Raw genomic sequence first — 23,665 nt, 5'->3', positions numbered from 1 at the left:
TCTCTCTCCATACCCATAAATGCCACTTACAAATCCATCCATTTTTCTAAGTATTCCTCTCTCACTTTCTTTACAGCAAATACCTGATCCACACATCCTCTACCACTTCTGAAACCACACTACCCCTCCCCAGTCTGATGCCCTGTGCATGCCTTCACCCTTTCAATCGATACCCTCCCATACAACTGATCCAGCATACTCAACAAACATATTATTTATATATTTATTGTACTTGATCGCTATTGCCCGCATCAGCGAGGTAGCTCCAGAAAACAAAACACACAAAGAGTGGCCCATCCTTATACATATCAACATACACACATAGACACATACATATATACTCTTGTATATATTCATACTTGCTTGCCTTTATCCATTCCTGGCACTACCCAGCCCCACAGGAAACAGCATCACTACCCCATGCTTCAATGAGGTAGCACCAAGAAAACAGACAAAAAAGGCCACATTCATTCATGCTGTCTCTAGCTGTCATATGTAATGCACCACAACCACAGCTCCCTATTCACATCCAAACCCCACAGACCTTTCCATGATTTACCCCAGACGTTTCACATGCCCTGGTTCGTTCCATTGACAGCACATCGACCCAGGTATACCACATCATTCCAGTTCACTCTATTCCTTGCATGCCTCTCACCCTCCAGTATGTTCAGACCCCAATTGCTCAAAAAATTTTCACTCCATCCTTCCAACTCCAATTTGGTCTTCCGCTTCTCCTTGTTCCCTCTAACACATAAATCCTCTTTGTCAGCCTTTCCTCACTCATTCTCTCCATATGTCCAAACCATTTCAGCACACGTGCTCTTTCTACCACACACTTTTTATTTCCACACATTTCTCTTACCCTTTCATTACTTACTCAATCAAACCACCTCACACCACATATTGTCCTCAAATTTTTCATTTCCAACACATCCTTCCTCCATACAACCCTATCTAAAGCCCAAGCCTTGCAACCATATAACATTGTTGGAACTACTATTCTTTCAAACACCCATTTTTGCTTTCCAAGATAATGTTCTCTCCTTCCACACATCCTTCATCACTCCCAGAAACTTTGTCCCCTCCCCCACCCTGCTTCCATGGTTCCATTTGCTGCTAAGTCCACTCCCAGATATCTGAAACACTTCTTCCTTCAATTTTTCTCCATTTAAACTTATATCCCAACTAACTTGTCAACCCTCAGTGTCTCTGAATGCATAGATGAATATTTTTGATGGCATAATTGTCCCCACAGTGTTGCATGGATTTGAGGCAGGAACCAAAATCAAAAAGAACAGGATGGTAGAAGTGTAAGGAATGTGGTGTGAAGAGGTTTGGTCAAGTAAGAAACAAGAGTATGAGAGAAGTGTGGTAATCACAAGAATATGGTTGGGCTGAAGCAGATGTGCTCAAATAGTTTGGATATATGCAGTGCATGAGCAAGGAGAGACCGACTTAGGTGGATGTATGGGTTAGAGGTGTAGGGAGCAAGGAAAAGGTGGAGACTGAATTCGAGATAGAAGGATGGAGTAAAAGATGTTTTGTGGGGTTAAAGCCAGAATGTGTAGAATGATGTAAGATGTGCACAGGATAAAGTGAATTGGAATGGTTCAGTGTACAGGGGGCAACATACCATCACTGGGTAGAACCAGGACATATAAAGTAATCAGGGGAAACTATAGAAAGGCCTGTGGTGCTTGGTTGTGGATAGGGGGTCTATTTTTTTCGTACATTATATGTGACAACTAGAGAGCAGATGTGAGTAAGACTAGCTTTATCTGTTCCTGTCTCTACCTCACTGAGAAGGACCTCACTGAGAAGGAAATGGCAAACAAGAATAAAAAATTATTAAGTACCATGTGGTAGTGGCATTGTATGCTGCAGTTCCCATGATTCACTGACAACCTAATACAAGTTCCTTTTTATTCATCTTAGTGTCTTATTCTTTTCCATGCTTCACTAATTTTTTTGTATTTTATTATTTGATAGGCTTTTAAGATATTCCAGAGAAGTGTGAAATGAATGTTTTTATTTTAAACAAGTAATTTTTATGCACCAGTGTAAGTGTGGATTCAGACTGAGTATATAAGCAACTTTTTGGTAAATAAAGTTGTCATGTACATGCAAATCCTGCTTTTGGAAATTTGGTGTGAACTCTTCTGAAAGACTATTTGGTATATAAAACCTCATTTTGTATAATTCCATTGCTTTATTTGAAGAATGTTTTAGATGTGAATGTGGTGGACATGAAATTGTATACTATGAATATGCCAAATATCTGCAATATAGAAATTCTTGGAGTATGCCCATCCAGCATGTTGCTGTTATAGTATATACAACCCCAGCAAATATGATTAACATGTTTATTGGAAGTCTTGATTTGTAGATTTTTTTTTATATACCAGTGGAAACATTTTAGCCAACTGTCATCATTGATAAAATCCATACAAATTTTGGGATGTATAGTAATTTACTCAAGTTGAATTGAAACATTTTTCCACATTGAGTTGTGGGCTTCTTTATCGATTGTCCAATCACTATTGTGATTATCATACATTTTTTCTTCTTTGTTAGACTTACTGCCAGTTCTAATCTGATCTTTATTGTTTTTTTACCTTACTCTCTTAGTAATTTACCTAGTGATGACATAATTGATATGCTCTGCAAAAAATACTCTTCATCACACAGGTGCTACAACATCAGTCTTTCCATACAATAGCCGCATGAGGGACTACCTTGTAGCCACCAGCCGAGAAGATATTGCCAGACTAGCTGATGAGAATGCCTCAATGCTGACTGCGGATGAGGGCTCTCCGTATGACCGTCTTGTTGAAATCAACTTGTCTGAATTGGAACCTCATATTAATGGTCCTTTCACACCAGATTTGGCTCACCCTGTTCATGCAGTTAGTAGTTACTTGTTTCATTGTATGAAGACAATTTTTTTCTTTTTTAATGTTCATTGCTAAATGCTGTTTACCTTTGAATTCTAGAGTTGACTCAGTTATGTTTATTCACCCCAAATTGAGAGCCCCAGAATTTAGTCACTTGGTGTAAATAAACGTAGCACTACCAGCAACAAACTGCTGTAAAGAGGCAACCAGTTAGAATTCAGGGATGTGTAATAGATTGGCATATGCTTTATTGTCTGTATATGAAGCTAAGCCTCAGTTTAGCCCTCATCTGTTTACAACAGCATAACACCAGCTCTGCTCATCTGCTTTTGACTGCTATTGGCAGAATTTGGAAGTAGGTCTCTCAGAAATGGTTTAACCATTTTGTTTGGAGAGAATATTGTACCAAATGATGTTGGTCCATGACTTAACTTATAGGTCATTCACAACACTTGTGATCTCACCTGACTGGGATCTTCACCACAGAAGCATATCTGTAGCGTTCTATTTATCTCTCTATCTGTGTTTTGGAAGTGAAATGCCTGAGGTGTGAGGCAGGTTGATAAAATAAGGAATGACTGCATGAGAGAGGTAAGATTGACAGGGTCAACCAGGGTGTGCATAAGTGGTTCAGAAATATGAAGGAAACAATGGGAAGGGATAGATCTAAAAGGAGATGGATGGATGTTATCTATTAGGCTTTGGAGTCTAGGGATCTGAACAGTTATGTGGAGAGATGACATGTAATAAGCAGAATAAATGGACTCATTGCAGTGTATGGGAGTGGGGGCACTGCTGTGCCATCAGTAGGTTGAAGCTGGGCATTTGAAGCAATCAAGGTAAACTGGAATTAGTTTATAGGGCTTGGCTGTGGGTAATAGGTTTTGGTTTCAGCACAGAGAATGTATCTCTGTAAATGAGGCCATTTTTTGTCTGTTCTTGATGCTTCCTCTCTGACGCAAGAAAGGCATTCATGTGTACAGGTAGTAAAAGGTGTATCTTTTAATTCCATTTCGTTTTTTTAATTGGATGGATCATATGCATACAGGAACACTTTTTTGTAGCAATATGTTTTTATGAAGCAGGGCTCGTGGCTCATCAGGAGATTTCTTCAATGTTCACTATAAATAATTTATTTGCATTTGTGGTGCACAATGAATTTTGATCATCAAAACCCACAAGGCAAATGCAAGTCATAGGAAAATTGCTCTGTAGAAATTCTGTGTGGATTTGCAATTAATTGAACAAAAAACATTGGCAAACAGCAGAAAACCATACAATGAAATATTCATACCAGTGTATGTTTTTCAGTTTCTGTTGGCAATCTTCTAATATTCAAAAAAATTTTAAAAGTTAAAAAAGTTATGCAAAAATATTTCAGATCATGAGCGCATTGCACTGCAGCAATTAGTGAACTCAACTCAACACCTTGTGTTTTATGGCACTGGTGATTGTTTGCTATCTCCCATGTACTTTCTGACATGGTGTTCTCTACTGGTCTTGGACATTGAGTGTTTTGTGCACCATTGATTGCCCTTCAGGCATTATTAGCAGTTACCTGACAACACCTCGAGGCTGTCTACATCTTATATGAAGGGCAAGAGAAAAGTTTTGACCCATGAAAAGAAGATGGAGTAATGCTGGAGGCAGACTAAGGGCAAGCCCAAGGTGGCATTTATGGTGGACTTCACCATTAGCATGAAAGCATGAAGACTATTTATGGCATCAGCAAGCAGAAGCATAAGATTGAAACATTAGGTAGTGCTTATGTTTATATATATGTGTATGTCAGTATCTCCTTTATAGGAATTATTTACAAATAAGTGAAATGTTTTAAAGTGTGTGTGTGTCCAGTAGAAAGTGTGCCAAAACTTCATTGAAGGTTGATGAGTGGAGTAGGTGTGGGCCAAGTGGAGCTCCCCACATTCCTGCTAGCAGGTCAATCTTAGAGTTACCACTATTGTGTGTGGATATGTGCTACTTTGTCAGTTTGGATATACCTGCTGATGTGATTTTCCCGCAATCTGCTATGTTTATGCTTTTTAAATATGGCTTCCAAATATCTAGCAACATTTCTTATGCAGGGTCTGCAGTTAAAGGGAAGAGAACCTCTGTAACTTACGAAATAAAGCTAGTGGTCTTATGGTGCACCGATGCTGATGAGGGAGCCACGGCATAGTAGGTCTGTCAAAACTTTCATGAGGGTTGGTGGGTGGAGTAAGCATGGTTCCTGGGTGGAGCACGCTACATTCTGATCAGAGGGTCAGTCTCACAGTTCCCAATGTTCGATGCAGATCTGTGCAATTTGGGTATACTTGATAGCGTGATTTTCTTGAAACCTGCTGTGTTTTTGTGTTTGTTGATATGGCATCCAAACATCCAACATTATCTTTTACCCCAGAACCAGCTATTAAACAGAAGAGAACCTCTCTCACCTTAGAAATGAATCTTACTGTTCACTGATGCTGTTGAGGGAGCATTAGTGCTTGGGCATGCTTACAACCTTGGTGAATCTGGAATCTACAACATAAAGATGAAAGCAGAGAAAGTTTGATGCTGTAGTCCACTCGCCTCCAATGTATGCCAAAGTAACCACAAGGATTAGAAATCCACTTATGGAGAAAATGCTCTCATTGTACATAGAACATGGAATGAGGAAGAAAAGCAGCCTTGCCAACATTCAGCTTCAGCTCTGAAGATTTATGAGCATTTATGTAAAAAAAGACCATATAGCAGAGCCAGAGCATTTTTAAGCAAATAGAAGATTGCGAGAAAAGTTTATTTGATGTCAGAAGCTACATAATGTGAAGGTAACGATAGAATCCACCAATGCTGACCATGAAGCTGCTTTGCACATCACATTTTTCTCTGTGTTTTTGCAGAACATATCCTCTACATAAAACGAGATATTGGCAATATCTGAAGGTTCTGGGAGCACTGAAGAATGCATGGAAAGAGAGAATGCTTTTTAGGAGGGCAAAAGTGAGTATGTTTGAAGGAATAGTAGTCCCAACAATTTATATGGTTGCAAGGCATGGGCTATAGATTAGGTTGTGTGGAGGAGGGTGTATGTATTGGAAATGAATGTTTGAGGACAATATGTGATATGAGGTGGTTTAATCGATTAAGTAATGAAACAGTAAGAGAGATGTTTGGTAATAAAAAGAGTGTGGTTGAGAGAGCAGAAAAGGATGTGCTGAAGTGGTTTGGATATATGAAGAGAATTGAGTGTGGAAAGGTTGACAAAGAGGATATATGTGTCAGAAGTGAAGAGGACAAGGAAAACAGGGAGACTAAATTGGAGATGAAAGGATGTAGTGAAAAGGATTTTGAGCAATTGGGGCCTGAATAGTGAGGTGGGTGGAAGGCTTGCAAGAGATAGGAGTGAATTGGAACAATGTTGTATCCTGGGGTCGATATGTTACCATTAGACTGAACCAGGGTATGTGAAGCGCACGGGGTAAACCATGGAAAGCTCTGTGAGGCCTGGTTATAGATAGGAAGCTGTGGATTCAGTGCTTTACACATTACAGACAACTAGACAATGGATGTGAGTGGATGTAGCCTTTCTGCACCTAGAGAATGGATGTGAGTGGATGTAGCCTTTCTGCATCTGTTCGTAGTGTTACCTCACTAACGGGAAACGGCAGTCAAGCATGGGAAATGTTTTAAAGAATGAAAGATTAAAATCTGTATTTTTTTTATCCAAAGTAGCAGATTCCTCAAGCATTTTTGGACAAAAGTGATTTTACAATAAAAGGATTTCCAGCTTCAGTCATTGTAAAAGGCTGGTTTTGGATAAGTTTAGTCAAGCTCTATAACCTTTTTGCTGTTATATATTCTTTTTTCCTTAATAGTTTCAATGCTTTACAATTGTTTCACTATTACCATTGCTCCTCTTTTATGCAATTATGTGTATTTTCTGTAGGTTGGGGATACAGCCAGAGAGAAAGGTTGGCCTGTTGAAGTAAAGGCTGGCCTTATTGGCTCCTGCACTAATTCCTCCTATGAAGACATGGGTCGTTGTGCATCTATTGTCAAACAAGCTATGAGCCACGGCCTTAAGGCTAAGACTCTTTTCCACATTACGCCAGGATCAGAACAGATCCGTGCTACCATTGAACGTGATGGAATTGTAAGTTATGAATTTGATTTTGTATCATTGTACAAGCATGAACAAATAGATAATGTAATTAATTACTGGAACATATTGTGCATAATTATATGTGGGTAAGCTAAATGTTGAGCAGGCATTATTGGATTATGTACTGAATTATAGGCATGCTAAAGAGACATGAGTGTACTTACATGGGCAGATGGTGGGATCTCTTACCATTTTTCAGTGGAGGTGAGAATGAAAGTTTATAGTGGCTTCATAGATAGGGGAAATGTTATGGTTGAGAGGAGGGTGGTGAAAGTGAGTGGGCTTGGAAAAGAGGCTTCCTGTAAACAGAATGTTAAAAAGCTTATAGAGGAAAAAGAATGAAAGGAGGATGACTGAAAGTTTAGATGAAAGTGCAGTAGATGTATGGTGCAGTCATTATTTTTTATTATACTTTGTCACTGTCTCCCGCATTAACGAGGTAGCGCAAGGAAACAGACGAAAGAATGCCCCAACCCACCCACATACACATGTATATACACACACTTCCACACACACACATATACATACCTATACATCTCAGCATATACATATATATACACACTCAGACATATACATATATACACATGTACATAATTCATACTATCTGCCCTTATTCATTCCTGTCACCACACATGAAATGACAGCCCTCTCCCCCCGCATGTGTGCAAGGTAGCACTAGGAAATGACAACAAAGGCCACATTCGTTCACACTCAGTCTCTAGCTGTCATGTATAATGCGCCGAAACCACAGCTCCCTTTCCACATCCAGGCCCCACACAACTTTCCATGGTTTACCCCAGACACTTCACATGCCCTGGTTCAATCCATTGACAGCACGTTGACCCCGGTATACCACATCGTTCCAATTCACTCTATTCCTTGCACGCCTTTCACCCTCCTGCATGTTCAGGCCCCGATTGCTCAAAATCTTATCACTCCATCTTTCCACCTCCAATTTGGTCTCCAACTTCCTCTCGTTCCCTCCACCTCTGACACATATATCCTCTTTGTTAATCTTTCCTCACTCTTTCTCTCCATGTGACCAAACCATTTCAAAACACCATCTTCTGCTCTCTCAACCACACTCTTTTTATCACCACACATCTCTCTTACCCTTTCATTACTTACTCAATCAAACCACCTCCACATATTGTCCTCAAACATCTCATTTCCAGCACATCCACCCTCCTCCACACTGCTCTATCTATAGCCCATGCCTCGCAACTAATAACATTGTTGGAACCACTATTCCTTCAAACATACCCATTTTTGCTTTCCAAGATAACGTTCTTGACTTTCACACATTCTTCAATGCTCCCAGAATTTTTGCCCCCTCTCCCACCCTATGATCCACTTCTACTTCCATGGTTCCATCCGCTGCCAGATCCTTTCCCAGATTTCTAAAACACTTCACTTCCTTCAGTTTTTCTCCATTTAAACTTACCTCCCAATTGACTTCACCCTTAACCCTACCGTACCTGATAACCTTGCTCTTATTCACATTTACTCCCAGCTCTCTTCTTTACTTTACCAAACTCAGTCACAAGCTTCTGCAGTTTCTCACCCGAATCAGCCACCAGTGCTGTATCATCAGCGAACAACAACTGACTCACTTCCCAAGCTCTCTCATCCACATCAAACTGCATACTTGCCCCTCTTTTCAAAACTCTTGCATTCACCTCCCTAACAACCCCATCCATAAACAAATTAAACAACCATGGAGACATCACGCACCCCTGCTGCAGACCAACATTCACTGAGAACCAATCACTTTCCTCTCTTCCTACACGTACACATGCCTTACATCCTCGATAAGAACTTTTCACTGCTTCTAACAACTTGCCTCCCACACCATATATTCTTGATACCTTCCACAGAGCATCTCTATCAACTCTATTATATGCCTTCTTGAGATCCATAAATGCTACATACAAATCCATTTGCATTTCTAAGTATTTCTCACATACATTCTGCAAAGCAAACACCTGATCCACACATCCCCTACCACTTCTGAAACCACACTGCTCTTCCCCAATCTGATGCTCTGTACATGCCTTCACCCTCTCAATCAATACCCTCCCATATAATTTCCCAGGAATACTCAACAAACTTATACCTTTGTAATTTGAGCAGTCACTTTTATCCCCTTTGCCTTTGTACAATGGCACTATGCAAGCATTCCGCCAATCCTCAGGCACCTCACCATGAGTGGGATGCACCATGAGTTGCAGTCATGAGTTGCTTAAAATGTTTAGAGAAGGACTGTTAATTGTTGTAGAATTAGTAGTTTGATGCAAGGTCATGAGATAAGAATAGAAAGGGAAGTTCATTGTGGACATTTGGGATCAGAAATGCTGTGGAAGAGAAGGAAAAGGCATATGGTAGATTGGTGAAAAGGAATTTACTACCAGTGGAAGTTCAGCAAAGGAGGAAGGGAGAATAAAGATCTTTAAGCAAAATGTTAAGAAGCTGAAAGAGAAAAACTGAGTCGATGAAGATTTGGAAGAAAGTTGAGTAAAGAGTTTGAGGAAAATTAAAAATTGTACTGGAAGGAGATGAAAAAGGAAAGAGTTAGATGTAAGAATGGGAATGAAATGTAAGAAAGGGGAGTTGCTGAATCATGAGTACAATGTGAAATGAAGGGTACTTTGAAGAATTGATGTATGTGGGAGGTGGGGCAGCATGTGTTACATTAATGAGTCTGGAGGATGAAAGGAAAAGGATACAAGCACATAGGCCTATAGCAAGAAGTGAGGTAGAAAGGTCGATAATGAGGTTGAAGGTAGGAAAGGCACCTGCAGTGGATAGGATTGTGGATGAAATGTTGAAGAAAATCTGAATGAGTTGATGCATTTGATATGTAATTTTGTTTAGAAACAGAAAGTTGTGCCTGAGGGTTGGATGAAAGCTGTTATTATTTCCTTATTCAAAGGAAAAGGTGTTAAGGGTGTACATAGCAATTATAGAGGAATGAGCCTGTTAAGTATCCCAGGAAAATTGTATACAAGAGTGTTCATAGATAGTGATGGAAGTGACTGAATGCAGAATGAGTGAGGAGCAAGGGAGTTTTAGGAAAGGTAGAGGATGTGTGGATCAGATTTTTGTGGTAAAAATGACTGGAAAAGTATCTAGCAAAAGGCGAGAAGCTTTGTGCAGCATTTATGGATCTGAAGAAAGCATACACCAGAGTTGAGTGGGATGCTTTATGGGATATGCTAAGGATATATGGGGTAGGGGACAACCATTGGATGGTATGAAAGCCTTCTAAAGTCCCCCATTGGATGGTATGAAAGCCTTCTATAAAGTAGCAAATGCATTTGTGAGAGTTAGAGTTGAATGAATGTTTTGATATACATGTGAGTGTGAAGTAGGGCTGTGTGATTGATTTCACCTTGGCTTTTTAACATGTACATGGTTGGAGTGGTAAGAAACATGAAACAAGCAAGGGAAAGTAGGTGCAGTGATGGAGTGTGGTGTTGAGGTATGATGGATAGTGACATGCCTGTTTCTGTATGATACTGTATTGTTTGATGAGAGTGAAGAGGATTTTCAGAGAATTGTAGATGTGTTTTATAATGTGTAAGCATAGGTGATTTAAGATAAATGCAGAAAAAAGTAATGGTGTTTGAAAGGGAAGAGAGTGAATGTAGATTTTACAAAACCCTGTTGAATGAAAGAAGAAAGTCTACTAAACTGTGCTTTAGAGATATGGGGAGAAGACTGCAAGAGATAAGAGAATTTTATTATTTAGGAGCTAACTTGAGTAAGTGTGGTGATATGGAAGAGAGAGCAGTACTGGGTCAAAGAGTCATTGGGTCCCTTAATGGAATAATGAAGGATAGAGGTGTAAGTATGGAAGTGAAGAAAGGGACAGAATAGTCCTCCGGACCTTGACCTCTGCAGCCAAAACATGCACATGGAACTAGTCAAAAAAGTTGGGAATCCAGACTGTGGAAATGAACTGTTTGAGAGGAGCCTGTGATATGATTAGATAGTTTGAAGAAAGAAATGAGAGGATGTATGAGAGATGTGGTATAGGAGGGAATGCAAAGCGAATGAATTGTAGAGTGGTAGAGTGGGTGAAATGTAATACTTTGAGGTGGTTTGGGCATGTGAAAAGAATCCAAGATAGGGAGTTTACAAGGAGAGGGTATGATTGTACAATTAGTGAGAAGGGTATGATTGTACAATTAGTGTGAGAGGAAGACTGCCTATGACATGGGAAAATAGAGTTGAAGAGTACTGGAGGGAGAGAAATGGTGGAAGAATGTGTGGAATTGAGTTTGCAAGGGAGACATGTGAGAACAGGGATAAGTGGACTCTTTTGCCATGGGAACAGGCTTCATGCATATAGATAGATTGATATTAAAGTAAGAAATAATGAGCACATCAACATTTTACACATAGGAGCTCATGCTTACTTGAGCACTCCACTTCCTAAAGAATTTCTGGTTACCAGATACTCACATGGGAGTTTTAGGATTTCATTTATGTATGGAACCCTTGTAAGTGATATGAGATATATGTGAAGCTGATTGTAATTATTAAAAGTATCCTGTAGTCTTTAATGTTGGAGAAAGTTTATGTTGATACGACATTTAGTTGAGGTCATATACAGTAGAAACTAATTTTTGGTCATCAACTTTAATATGAATTTTATTTGGGATTATTTTTACCTTCATCAGGCAGAGACCCTCCGTTCCTTTGGTGGAACTGTGTTAGCAAATGCATGTGGCCCATGCATTGGTCAATGGGATCGTCAAGATGTCAAGAAGGGCGAGAAGAATACTATCGTTACGTCTTATAACCGCAACTTTACTGGCCGTAATGATGCTAACCCTGCCACTCATGCTTTTGTCACCTCACCAGAACTGGTCACAGCCATGTCTCTTGCTGGCAGGCTTGACTTTGACCCACGAAGTGACACATTGGTAAGTTATGATGATTCATTTTGAAATATGCTACTCGGTAAATCATTCATTCTTAGATTGAAAATTGGCTCCTCTTTTTTTTTCCAGTATTGTTGATTTTCATTTTGATCACTTTTAGGTGGGAGCTGATGGCAAGGAGTTTAAGCTGAAGGATCCTTATGCTGAGGAACTACCACCACGTGGCTTTGACCCCGGTGAAGATACCTATCAGGTGAGCACAAAGCCGGCTAATATTAGTTACTGCTATTATTATTGTTATTTTTTGTTGCTATAATTTTGTTCTTAGTTTGTAACTTTGAAGTCTTACAAAGAAATTTCACAGTCACCCCCAGATGATAGCTCACATGTGAGTGTTGACGTGAGCCCAGAATCTCAACGCTTACAGCTTCTATCACCTTTTGATAAATGGAATGGCAAGGATTTAGAAGATATGACCATTCTTATAAAGGTATGTAGTTCAGTTTCATAATTTATGACAAAGATTAGATAGGTTGCTAGAGTTTCACCATGTACTTTTCTATTATTATTATCCTTTACTACCCCCAGCTGTAGCATTTTTTTTTCTTTCTTTTTTTCATTGTGAACTGTACTGTCCATTCCATTGGATGAATCAGGTACATTCAATTCACACACATACTTAACAAATGCCCAGTGATTTGAAATGGAATGCCAACTTTGACACTTACAAATGTGCTTCTTACTTTTGCTGTTTTCACGCATAAGTTGATTCATTTAGACCAACATATCCATTCACACTAGTTGAATAAATGAAATATTTATAAATTTATCTCATCCTTGATTATTCCACTGGCTTCCTCATGTGAAATATTGTCATAATTAGTTCCTCACAGCATCTCTTATATCAACCTCCTCTTCCTTGTACCTCCAACTTTTTTACCATTAGCTGATCCTGAAAACCAAAATGGTTCAGAAACTGGCTGTTCTGGTGAACACTCCATGGAGACATTTTTTCATACCTGAACTGTCTCTGGTTGTTGATACATTTTTGCATCTTTCAGGTACCAAAAATCACAGTAAAAGCTAGTGGAGAAAATTCAAGGAAAAATCTGTTTTAGATGTGTTTTATATGCCAAATTAGTTACCAGCACAGCTGCTTTGTTTTAGGTATGTCAATTCAGTGCAATGTATGCCATTGCATTTCAATTCAGCCCTTTGGTTTACCAGTCCCCTCACCCTATTAACTTGAATTTTGAGCCCTTTATTTATTGTAGAGATATTCAAGGGGCAAGCTGATAGTCCTGTGGTTTGTAGAAATGCCATGAGAAAGCATTTTTCCCTATGTACATTTAGTCCTTGATTTATGGAAGTGTTCTGTTCCTAAAGAGTTGCCTTTAGGTACATTTTCTGTAAATTAATCCATATTATCCTCAGTAACATCCCTCATACAATAGAGAAGCATTTTTATAGGAGTAGAAAGAAAGAATACTGCCCATGTTTTCCTTTCAAGTTATAGAAATCAGCCAAGAGGGGTGGGAGTAGGGGAGCTGGAAGTCCTCAACTCTTTGACTTCTTTCTATAGTAAAGAGCAAAGCTTATCTGTTCTTGACGCTACCTTGCTCATGCTGAAAAATGTGGAAAATGTTTATGACCTAAATCGTAATATAATCACATCATTTGACCTTGAAAACAGATGAATTGATCAGTGGTTTTAATGATAGGGGAAATAGAATGGTTGTATGTACTGTAAACTGTGGTTGTTTTTATGATAGTGGAAGCAGAAAGGCTGTATGTACTGCAAACTGTGGTTGTGCAGCAAAGTGTTGTGGACTGAAATTTGCTTAGTGAGTGAGAAAGGGGCTGGACACTGCTGTACTTTTCTGTATTACAGTGCAGTTTAAAACTCTTTAAGAAAAATCGTTCCTAACTCCAGAACTCCTCACTGAGTTTTCCTCTCCAACCCAGTGAATCTATTTTTCATGTAGAGTAAAAATATTTTTTTTCTTAGTTTCCAAAATATTCATAAAACAATAATAAAATGACTTCAGAAGAATGTCTTGTCCAAGTTTCACTTTTATAGTGTGTAGAAGTTTTGTAAATGTTTCAGCTTAACATGCTAAAAAGTGCAGGAGTAAGGCCCAAGAATTAACCAGGTTGAGGCATGACAGAGTGCACTTGGTAAACTTGAGAAAGCACTATATTATATATAGATTCATGGTTTATGAATTTCAATGTATTTTCTTTGGTTTTCCTGCTTTAAGTATCTCATATTTCTAACTACAAAGTAAGTTCATGTATTTTTGAAAGTCTAGATTGCAAAAATGTGTTGTACAGAGTTGTCTTCTTTCCAACAGGTTAAAGGGAAGTGCACAACAGACCACATTTCTGCTGCTGGCCCTTGGCTCAAGTTCCGTGGCCACCTAGATAATATCTCTAATAATATGTTCCTCACAGCTGTCAATGCAGAGAATGGTGAAATGAACCAAATAGAAAACAAGGCAACAGGAGAATGGGGTCCTGTACCAGCCACTGCACGTGCTTATAAGGCCAGTGGCATCAAATGGTGTGTCATTGGTGATGATAACTATGGTGAGGAAAATGACTGTTTTTGTTCACAATATTTTTTTCCTGTTTATGCAGTTAGAATGTGATGTAAAGCTAGGTAAGATGGATAAAGTCAGAACATGAATAATTCGCTATTACATGGATTTGATTATGCTCCTACCCATTCCTTGGAATCATTATTTTGCCACTTCTGCATATTCTTGTAAGTACATCTCTCTTTGTGTATGTTCATTATTCTGCTTTATCTTATCTTGGAAATAAACCACAAGCCCTTCACAGTCAGCAAAGCATTTGACACCATTCCCTGAAACATCCTACACAGCAATGATGAAATTTTTCTTTAACCTAAAATCATAGCTGGCTTCTAAGCCAGAGTCATTCACAAAGGCTTCACTTCTGAAATCCCTGAGTTCTACAACAGAATTACCTAGTGAATAGTTCTTTCTTAAACCATACTGTATTGATATTAATGTTGAATGCTAGTACATTATATGAATATCTAATAGAATACAGACTTTTAAATTTGGGTATAGCCAGAGAAAAGAATTCTTTATGGTAGAAAGAAGCCTTTATTTTCCACCTATTGTATCTTAGGCATTCAATGATATGTAGCTAAGTTTAATGCTAATGATTGTTTTCTTTTTAGGTGAGGGAAGTTCTCGGGAACATGCTGCTCTTGAGCCTCGTCACCTAGGTGGTCGTGCAATTATTGTAAAATCATTTGCTCGCATTCATGAAACTAACCTGAAGAAGCAGGGTTTGCTGCCACTCACATTTGCTGACCCAGCAGACTATGACAAGATTGGATCTAATGACAAAATTACGCTTCTAAACTTAGCTGGACTTTCACCTGGCAAGGTTAGTATGGTAGACATTAAGAAAATTCCAGACATTTGATGTTCACAAAAGATTACTGTCACAGTTTTTATTGTTTTTTTACTTACATTCTCTCTATAATTATCTTGAACTTTAATATCAAACTGTAGTAAACATTGGCCTGTTAACTAATAACAGGTGTTAAAATAGTCAGATAAGTCATACAAATTAGTGCACTATCATTCATTTATTCTAGGGTGGTATTTATATAATGCAGTAAGCACCAGTTTGTCATTTTTGGTTGATGTCTTTAGAATGCCATATATTCTTTACTTAATTCTAGAGAAAATGGAATTTTCTGAACTGAGGGAGGATGGTTGGGAAACATATCTCAAGAGAATTATTAAAGTCCTGACAAGCCTATGTTAGTTTTTAAGAGTGCTGTAATGTTCACAAAGTTTACACTCGTCGACACGGTTAGATATATCGTGGACGAGATGGATATAAATGAAAAAATAGATAAAACAAGATGGTAGCAGTTGGAAGGCAGCCAACAACCAGGGAGGTATATTACCAGTACCTCCCGCTTGGGTATCAGGTGGGTTAGTGGCAGCTGCGTAGTGAGCCAGCACTTCAGTTGCTGTCATGTTGCATTCCTCTGACCCAGGTAGCTGTCTTTTTTTTCTGCCTCACCCACACATAACACTTGACAACACTTCGCTCACACAGCTTAATTTTCATAGCTCTAGATTTTCCTGTGGTGAGTGCTATGTGTTAGCTCTGCCTTTTGTCAGAAAGGTAGGAGCAATAGGTAGAAGCATTAAGTAGGAACATTTAGGTAGGACTATTAGGTAGAATCATTAGGTAGAAGTAGTAGGAAGGAGCATTAGGTAGTAATAGTTATGTAGAAGTAGTAGGAAGGAATATTAGATAGAAGTAGTCAATAGGAACATTGAGTAGGAGCCTTTGCAAACAATGCGCTGAACTTTCCCTCTACCCGAGGCCTATTAAGGGTGTGGTGGTAAAGGCTTGGAAGTGGCACAGGAGTTAACTAGTTATGGATTTTTTTTTTTTTTTTACCATGGCCACCCCCTTGAAGGAGTTCCAGAAGGGAGCAGGCACCAGAGATATAGATAGATAGATACCATATATATATATATATATATATATTTAGCTGAGAGTGAGCAAGGTAGCACAAAGAAACATGAAAAAGGACACATCTAATCGCATACACACATATACATATATGAACATACTCGTACATATACACATATGTACACATGTACACACATGTACATTTTATTTTATTTTATTTATTTTGCTTTGTCGCTGTCTCCCGTGTTTGCTAGGTAGCGCAGGGAAACAGACGAAAGAAATGGCCCAACCCACCCCTATACACATGTATATACATACACATCCACACACGCAAATATACATACCTATACATCTCAATGTACACATATATATACACACACAGACACATACATATATACCCATGCACACAATTCACACTGTCTGCCTTTATTCATTCCCATTGCCACCTCACCACACATGGAATACCATCCCCCTCCCCCCTCATGTGTGCGAGGTAGCGCAAGGAAAAGACAACAAAGGCCCCATTCGTTCACACTCAGTCTCTAGCTGTCATGCAATAATGCCCAAAACCACAGCTCCCTTTCCACATCCAGACCCCACACAACTTTCCATGGTTTACCCCAGACGCTTCACATGCCCTGATTCAATCCACTGACAGCACGTCAACCCCGGTATACCACGTCGATCCAATTCACTCTATTCCTTGCCCTCCTTTCACCCTCCTGCATGTTCAGGCCCCGATCACTCAAAATCTTTTTCACTCCATCTTTCCACCTCCAATTTGGTCTCCCACTTCTCCTCGTTCCCTCCACCTCCGACACATATATCCTCTTGGTCAATCTTTCCTCACTCATTCTCTCCATGTGCCCAAACCATTTCAAAACACCCTCTTCTGCTCTCTCAACCACGCTCTTTTTATTTCCACACATCTCTCTTACTCTTACATTACTTACTCGATCAAACCACCTCACACCACACATTGTCCTCAAACATGTACATATGTACACATATACATATTCATACTTGCTCTCCTTCATCCTTCTGCTTGACCTCCCTCATTTTTATTTTCTTTTGCACTTGCTGGGTACACTAGAAAACATTATACTTTTGTAGTTCAAACTCTCAACTTTGTCCCCCTTTTCTTTGTACAGTGACACTGTACATGAATTCTGCTGATCTTCAGACATCTCACATTGATCCATTTATACTTTGAAAATCCTAGCTAACTAATCCATTGCACAGTCACTCCCTTTCTCATGAAATCCGTGTGCAATACCATCCGCTTCAGTTATTTGCTGCATTTCATCTTACATAAAGCTTTCACCACCTCTTCTTTCTTTCTTCACCACACGACTTGCCATGACTCTCTCACTTAACATAGCTCCCATACCCTCACACTTTACATCTGTCATCCTGTCAACAATTTCATACAGCAGTCCATTGAAATAATCACTTCATCACCCCTTCACATCATCACTGTCTGTGACCAGTTCCCCATTTGCCTCCTTCACTGATGTTCCTTTTCATTTTTTTTTATTTTTCTCTCAGTATTAACCTCCTTCCGAAATATCTTATTTTCCCTGATGTTCACTGATACTCAGTCACCCTGTTCTCATTTACTTTCTTTGTCAACCCCGGCACCTTCCTCTTGACTTCATGCTTTCTCTTGTACATCTTCTGGTCATTTGCACCATATCTCAGCAAGTACTGCCCTTACACCTCTCTTTTCTCTTTCACTAGCAACTTTACTTTGTCATTCCACCAGTTACCCTTTCTCACCAGCCCACCTTCCACTTGCCACACATTCCTGTCGCACATGCCAGCACTACTTCCGTACCTCTCATTCCTCATCCACTCCTCTAGCTTCCTTTATTCTCACCTTTGCCATTCTGCTCTGTCACTCCTGGTATTTCTTCACGCAAGCCTCTTTTCCAAGTTCATTCACTCAGGCTACCCTCTTCTCACCCGTATTGTTTCTTCTTTTTCGAAAACTTTTGCATATCTTCACACTCACTTCCACCAGCTAATAATTAGTCATCCCACCAGCTGTCCCTCTCAGGACATTTACATCCAGGAGTCTGTTTTGCATGCCTGTCAATTAGTTTGTTATCCAATAATGCTCACATACTGTCTTTCCTACTCTCACAATTCTGCAAGCTGTTCACCATTCCATTCTTTTACTGATTACCCCATTCCTCCCAGTTATACCCTCAACCACTGTTTTATTCATTCACATTTAAACCATCCATCACAAATACCCATTCTCTTGCATAAAAACTACTGATGCTTCTTAAAAAAGACTTACCTGTTTTGATCTTTCTTCTCTTGGCCAGATGCATAAGGACATGTAATAACCCATTTCACTCTGTCCACCTTCATTTGTACTCTCATCATGGTGGAGCTCACTTCTCTGTGCTCTTTCACACATTTCCACAACTCCAGCTTTAGCAGTATTGCTAACCTTTCCATAGCTTTTGCCCTCACACCAACCCTTTACTTTACCCCTAAGACATTCCCAAACCTTTCTTAACCTTCACCCTTGAGCGTTGTTTCACTCATAGCCAGATTAGTCAGGTTTCTTTCCTCAAGCATGCCTGTCTCCCCTTTTTTCTCACCTTTGTTTCATCCACACACATTCAGATGCCCCAGCCTAAACCTTTGAGGAGGATGAGCACTCCACACTTGGCTCCTTTTTCCATCTTTTAGAAACTGAAATACAAGAAGGGAGGTGTACAGCCCCTCAGTTCTGCCCATGTCGCCTTCAATAACACGTAGAAAAAATAAAAGTAAATTTATTTCTATTATTTTTTTCATACATATTTACCATTTCCCACATTATTATTATTATTATTATTATTATTATTGTTATTATTATTGTTGTTATCATCTGTAAGGGAATTGAGCGAGTGTTTTTTTTTTTTTTTTTTGTAGATAAGTAAGCTCTGTGTGCAACTAGCATGGGAAGGTGAGTGGTTTCAGTTGAAGGTGGATCTGCATCATGGGTGTGCAATATTACCATGCCTGTTCAGTTTGTTTGTTGATGTGATGGGGAAAATAAATGAGTTGGCAGAACCAGGGCAAATGAAGTGATCAGAGAAACTCATGGAATGGTCTGTGGGGGCTCTGGTTTCATTGCATCATACATGATGGCTAGAGAGTGGATGTAAACAAATTATGCTGTTCTGCATCTGTTCTTGATGCTGCCCAACTAATCTGGGAAACGGCAAACAAGTGTGATAAAAGAAGACAAAAATGTACAATCACAGAACCAAAAAGGGTGGTTTGAAAGGACAGAATGAACATAGAAATCTAAAGGGGTGTTTTTAGGCTTTGTATGGAAAAGATTCTAAGTGAACCACAGCAATGAAAAGATGAGGCATTTTGAATAAATATAGGAAAAAGTATCTGTTCTAACATGTTACTGATCATCTTTCAGCCTGTTGAGTGTCGCATCAAACATCCTGATGGTTCTACTGAAACAATTTTCCTAAATCACTCTTACAACGAGCAGCAAATAACCTGGTTTAAGGCTGGTTCAGCCCTGAATCGTATGAAGGAGGTAGCTGCTGGCCAGTAGAATAAGGTACAAAATTATATTGTTCTGTACATAAATCTAAATGTTATGAAATTCATTGATTAGGAGATAATGTTGAATTGTAGTTTTTTGTAGGATATGTAGATAGTGTGTCGTACATAATTCTTGAAATATCATTAAAAACTATGATCATGATCTTTTACCAGAATGTAATTGTGAATAGAAGTTATATTTATTTTGAACTGAAGTAGACTTAAGGGAATAAAAAGCAAGTATATGAATTGTGCACAGTGATATTGTGCTTCTTTCATCCCATGGAATAGACAATTGGCCCTGTAGCTAAATAGTGCTGTTTAAGTATTATTTCATATGTATGTGCAAAACTGGTGACTGCCACATTTTACTGAAGCTGGTAGACTACCACCCCACAAAGAGTGGTGGGAGATAGAATAGACTTCATCATGATAGAATATTGGAATGTATATAATCTTAAAGCCTTCTTATGCGTTGATGTAAAATTGATGTCGAAAAAATCTGATCTAATTTTTTAACTGGTATGTAACGACTAGTCTCAAGTGTGTTCCTAAGTGTTTATTGATTACCTAAGTTCGTTATTCTTGAAGATCTTGGTAATTTTGTTTTTAAGGCTAGAATTTTCTTGAATTCCCAAGATGTAGCAATATACACTATGGTGATTACCAAAGCACCAGAATCATTGAGCATGCATACAACCTCTAATGTCTTTGTAAAGTGAAGAATCCATATTCTCGGTACCCTGTCATTAGTGCCATATTAGTGTTTTCTGGTTAATATGGTTACTGATTTTTTTCTTTGTTGATTTAACCATTATCGTAATCTGAGGTGATCCTGTGGTGGTGAATGTTTGGGTTGGTGGTAGACAGAAATGGTTCATTTGGTAGTCTACCTTTTGTTAGTACATAAGTAACAGTTGTTCTACATTTGTGGTTCTTGGCACTGGTATATACAGGGTCCTAGCCAAATTCTCTGACAATGTTTTAGATACACAACTACAAAATTCATGCTCAAATACCTTATATATTCAGACCAGTGAGAATTGTACATAGTTGTTAATAAAACCTGTAATTAATACATAGATGTTTTGTGTGCCACCTTGAGGGTTGATTTATTTAGTGTCTTTTATTATATTATACTTTGTTTGCTGTCTCCTGCATTTGTGAGGTAGCACAAGGAAACAGACAAAAGAATGGTCCAACCCACCCACATACATGGAATAACAACCCCCTCCCCCCTCATGTGTGCGAGGTAGCGCTAGGAAAAGACACCAAAGGCCCCATTCGTTCACACTCAGTCTCTAGCTGTCATGTAATAATGCACCGAAACCACAGCTCCCTTTCCACATCCAGGCCCCACAAAACTTTCCATGGTTTGCCCCTGACGCTTCACATACCCTGGTTCAATCCACTGACAACATGTCAACTCCATTATACCACATCATTCCAGTTCACTCTATTCCTTGCATACCTTTCACCCTCTTGTATGTTCAGGCCCCTATCGCTCAAAATCTTTTTCACTCCATCCTTCCACCTCCAATTTGGTCTCCCACTTTTCCTCATTCCCTCCACCTCTGACACATATATTCTCTTTGTCAATCTTTCCTCACTCGTTCTCTCCATGTGGCCAAACCATTTCAATACACCCTCTTCTGCTCTCTCAACTACACTCTTTTTACTACCACACATCTGTCTTACCCTTTCAATACTTACTCGATCAAACAGTAGGTATACAAAAAGGATATGTCTGCTGCATGTAAGCATTAATATGTGATATCACCATCTCAAATTCCCTGTTATCTGATCACAACCTAAACAAGTTTGAATGCAACACCGCCTAGACATGATATGTTTAACAATTGAGGTGTATTCCATAATTTTAGATTTAATAGTAAACATATAAGACAGGAGTATGTGATCAGTGAGATGTCTGTGGCACAAAAGGGAACCTGGGTACAAAAACAAAGGAGTTTGTAAATGACCTGACTAATATGCAAAAGACATACACATGCAAGAAGAAATCACTAAAGGTCTAGGGTAGAACAAGAAAGATAAGCAATTTACTGGAGGCAAAAAAGAATGGCAAACTTTCAAAAGAGGCCACAGTTCACCAAAAAAGAATGGCAAACTTTCAAAAGAGGCAACAGTTCACTCACCAAAGGCAAGAAAACCTGTCAAGTGAAACATCATACAGAGACCATAAACTCAAAATGTCATTTGAAACAAAGAAAAAGGAAGAAGAAAAATATTAATGAAATAAGAAATAACCTGAAACCATTTACTCATATGCAAAGTGCAAATTCAGGACCAGAACCTCCATTATCCTGCATAGAATAGAACATATTTTTACAGATGACTGTCATGAGATGAGTGAGATTCTGAAAAGGCAATATGAATTATTCTTCATCCAGCCAAAAACCACTTTAAAGATAGATGACCCAAAAGACTTCTGCCTAAACAGTAATCCCTCAATGATGAATGTAGCTGATACCACCTCAATAAAGGATTTTGAGAAGACCATTGAGAGAATGCCAGTGCATTCAGTCCCAGGCCAGTACTTGTGGAACTCAGTCTTCATAAAGGAATACAAACCATTAAACACAAGCACTAGATATCCTTTGGTGAAAAAGTCTAGATTCTGGCATCATTCCCAAGAGTTTGAAAGTGACTTGCATTGCTCCACTCCATAAAGATGGAAGCAAAGCAGTCCAAAAACAAAATTGACTATGTTATTAACATAGCACATTTTTAAAATCTTCAGAAGAGTCTTAAGAGGTAAACTGACTTAATAGAACTGATCAATCTATATAATTCAGGACAACAAGGTTTCATGATAAGATCATGCTTTTCCCAGTTGCTTGATAACTGTGATGGGTTTGTTGAAGCTCTGGAAAGCAAATAAAATGCTTGACCTGATTTACACACTTCGTAAAAACCATTTGACAAATGTACCCATGATGTCATAGTATAAAAATGTGAAAGATGGAAATAACCAGAAAAATTGGCCAGTGGATATACAATATTTAAACCAACAGATCACAACATGTAAACCATGCCATTGCTCCATGCTGAAAAAGCTTGTCCCCCAAGAACTGTCCTTGAAACCTTTTCGTACATCTGACACTGACACAAGCATGCACTACAGTTTCTCATCACCCTTTGCAGATGATACAAGAATAAGTATGAAAATCACCTCAACAGAGGATACTGAAAGGCTACGGAGAGGCATAAACGATATCTAGGCAACAGAGAACAACATGCTTTTCACTTGGGTTAAGTTTCAACTCCATTATGGAGCAAATGAAGGACCCAGAAACAAAACAGAATGCATACTTGACAGACACAGATTCTATTATAAACCCGTTGAACCTTCTGTGAATGCAGCAGAACAATGGTTGCCTCCTTTAGAAAGTAGAAAGATGGTTAGGCTGATTCCGAGGATTTTCAAGATAAAAGAAGAAAACCCAATGATTATATTATTCAAGGTGCTAATTCTTATTGAAATCAAATACTGTTGTGTTCTAACATCACCCTATAAGGCAAGCAAAATTGCATTAGGTGTTCAGAGATCTGTCACAGCTTATGCTAATGTGGTGAAAGAACTGAGTTTGGTAAAGTGTGAGAAGGAAGAAAGCTGAGAGTAAATGTGAATAAGAGCAAGCTTATTAGGTACAGTAGGGATGAGGGACAAG

At 38.9% G+C, this 23,665-nt stretch overlaps 1 protein-coding gene across 1 annotated transcript in view; it reads left to right on the top strand.

Annotated features, from left to right (window-relative positions):
- Nucleotides 1–21,051, top strand: part of LOC139761164 (aconitate hydratase, mitochondrial-like) — a 43,657-nt gene extending 22,606 nt beyond the window's left edge. The window contains exons 7-14 of the mRNA XM_071685140.1: nt 2,692–2,909; nt 6,826–7,032; nt 11,727–11,972; nt 12,091–12,183; nt 12,295–12,420; nt 14,285–14,519; nt 15,142–15,353; nt 19,843–21,051. Coding sequence (XP_071541241.1) covers nt 2,692–2,909; nt 6,826–7,032; nt 11,727–11,972; nt 12,091–12,183; nt 12,295–12,420; nt 14,285–14,519; nt 15,142–15,353; nt 19,843–19,983 — 1,478 coding nt within the window. The 3' untranslated portion in view covers nt 19,984–21,051. The remainder of the gene's footprint in view (nt 1–2,691; nt 2,910–6,825; nt 7,033–11,726; nt 11,973–12,090; nt 12,184–12,294; nt 12,421–14,284; nt 14,520–15,141; nt 15,354–19,842) is intronic.
- The last annotated feature ends 2,614 nt before the right edge of the window (nt 21,052–23,665 follow it).

Source organism: Panulirus ornatus, chromosome 3, assembly GCF_036320965.1.
Source record: "Panulirus ornatus isolate Po-2019 chromosome 3, ASM3632096v1, whole genome shotgun sequence".
In the NCBI taxonomy this organism is placed as follows: domain Eukaryota; kingdom Metazoa; phylum Arthropoda; class Malacostraca; order Decapoda; family Palinuridae; genus Panulirus; species Panulirus ornatus.
The sequence above is the reverse complement of the archived record's forward strand: the minus strand, read 5'-3'. Positions and strand labels throughout refer to the sequence as shown.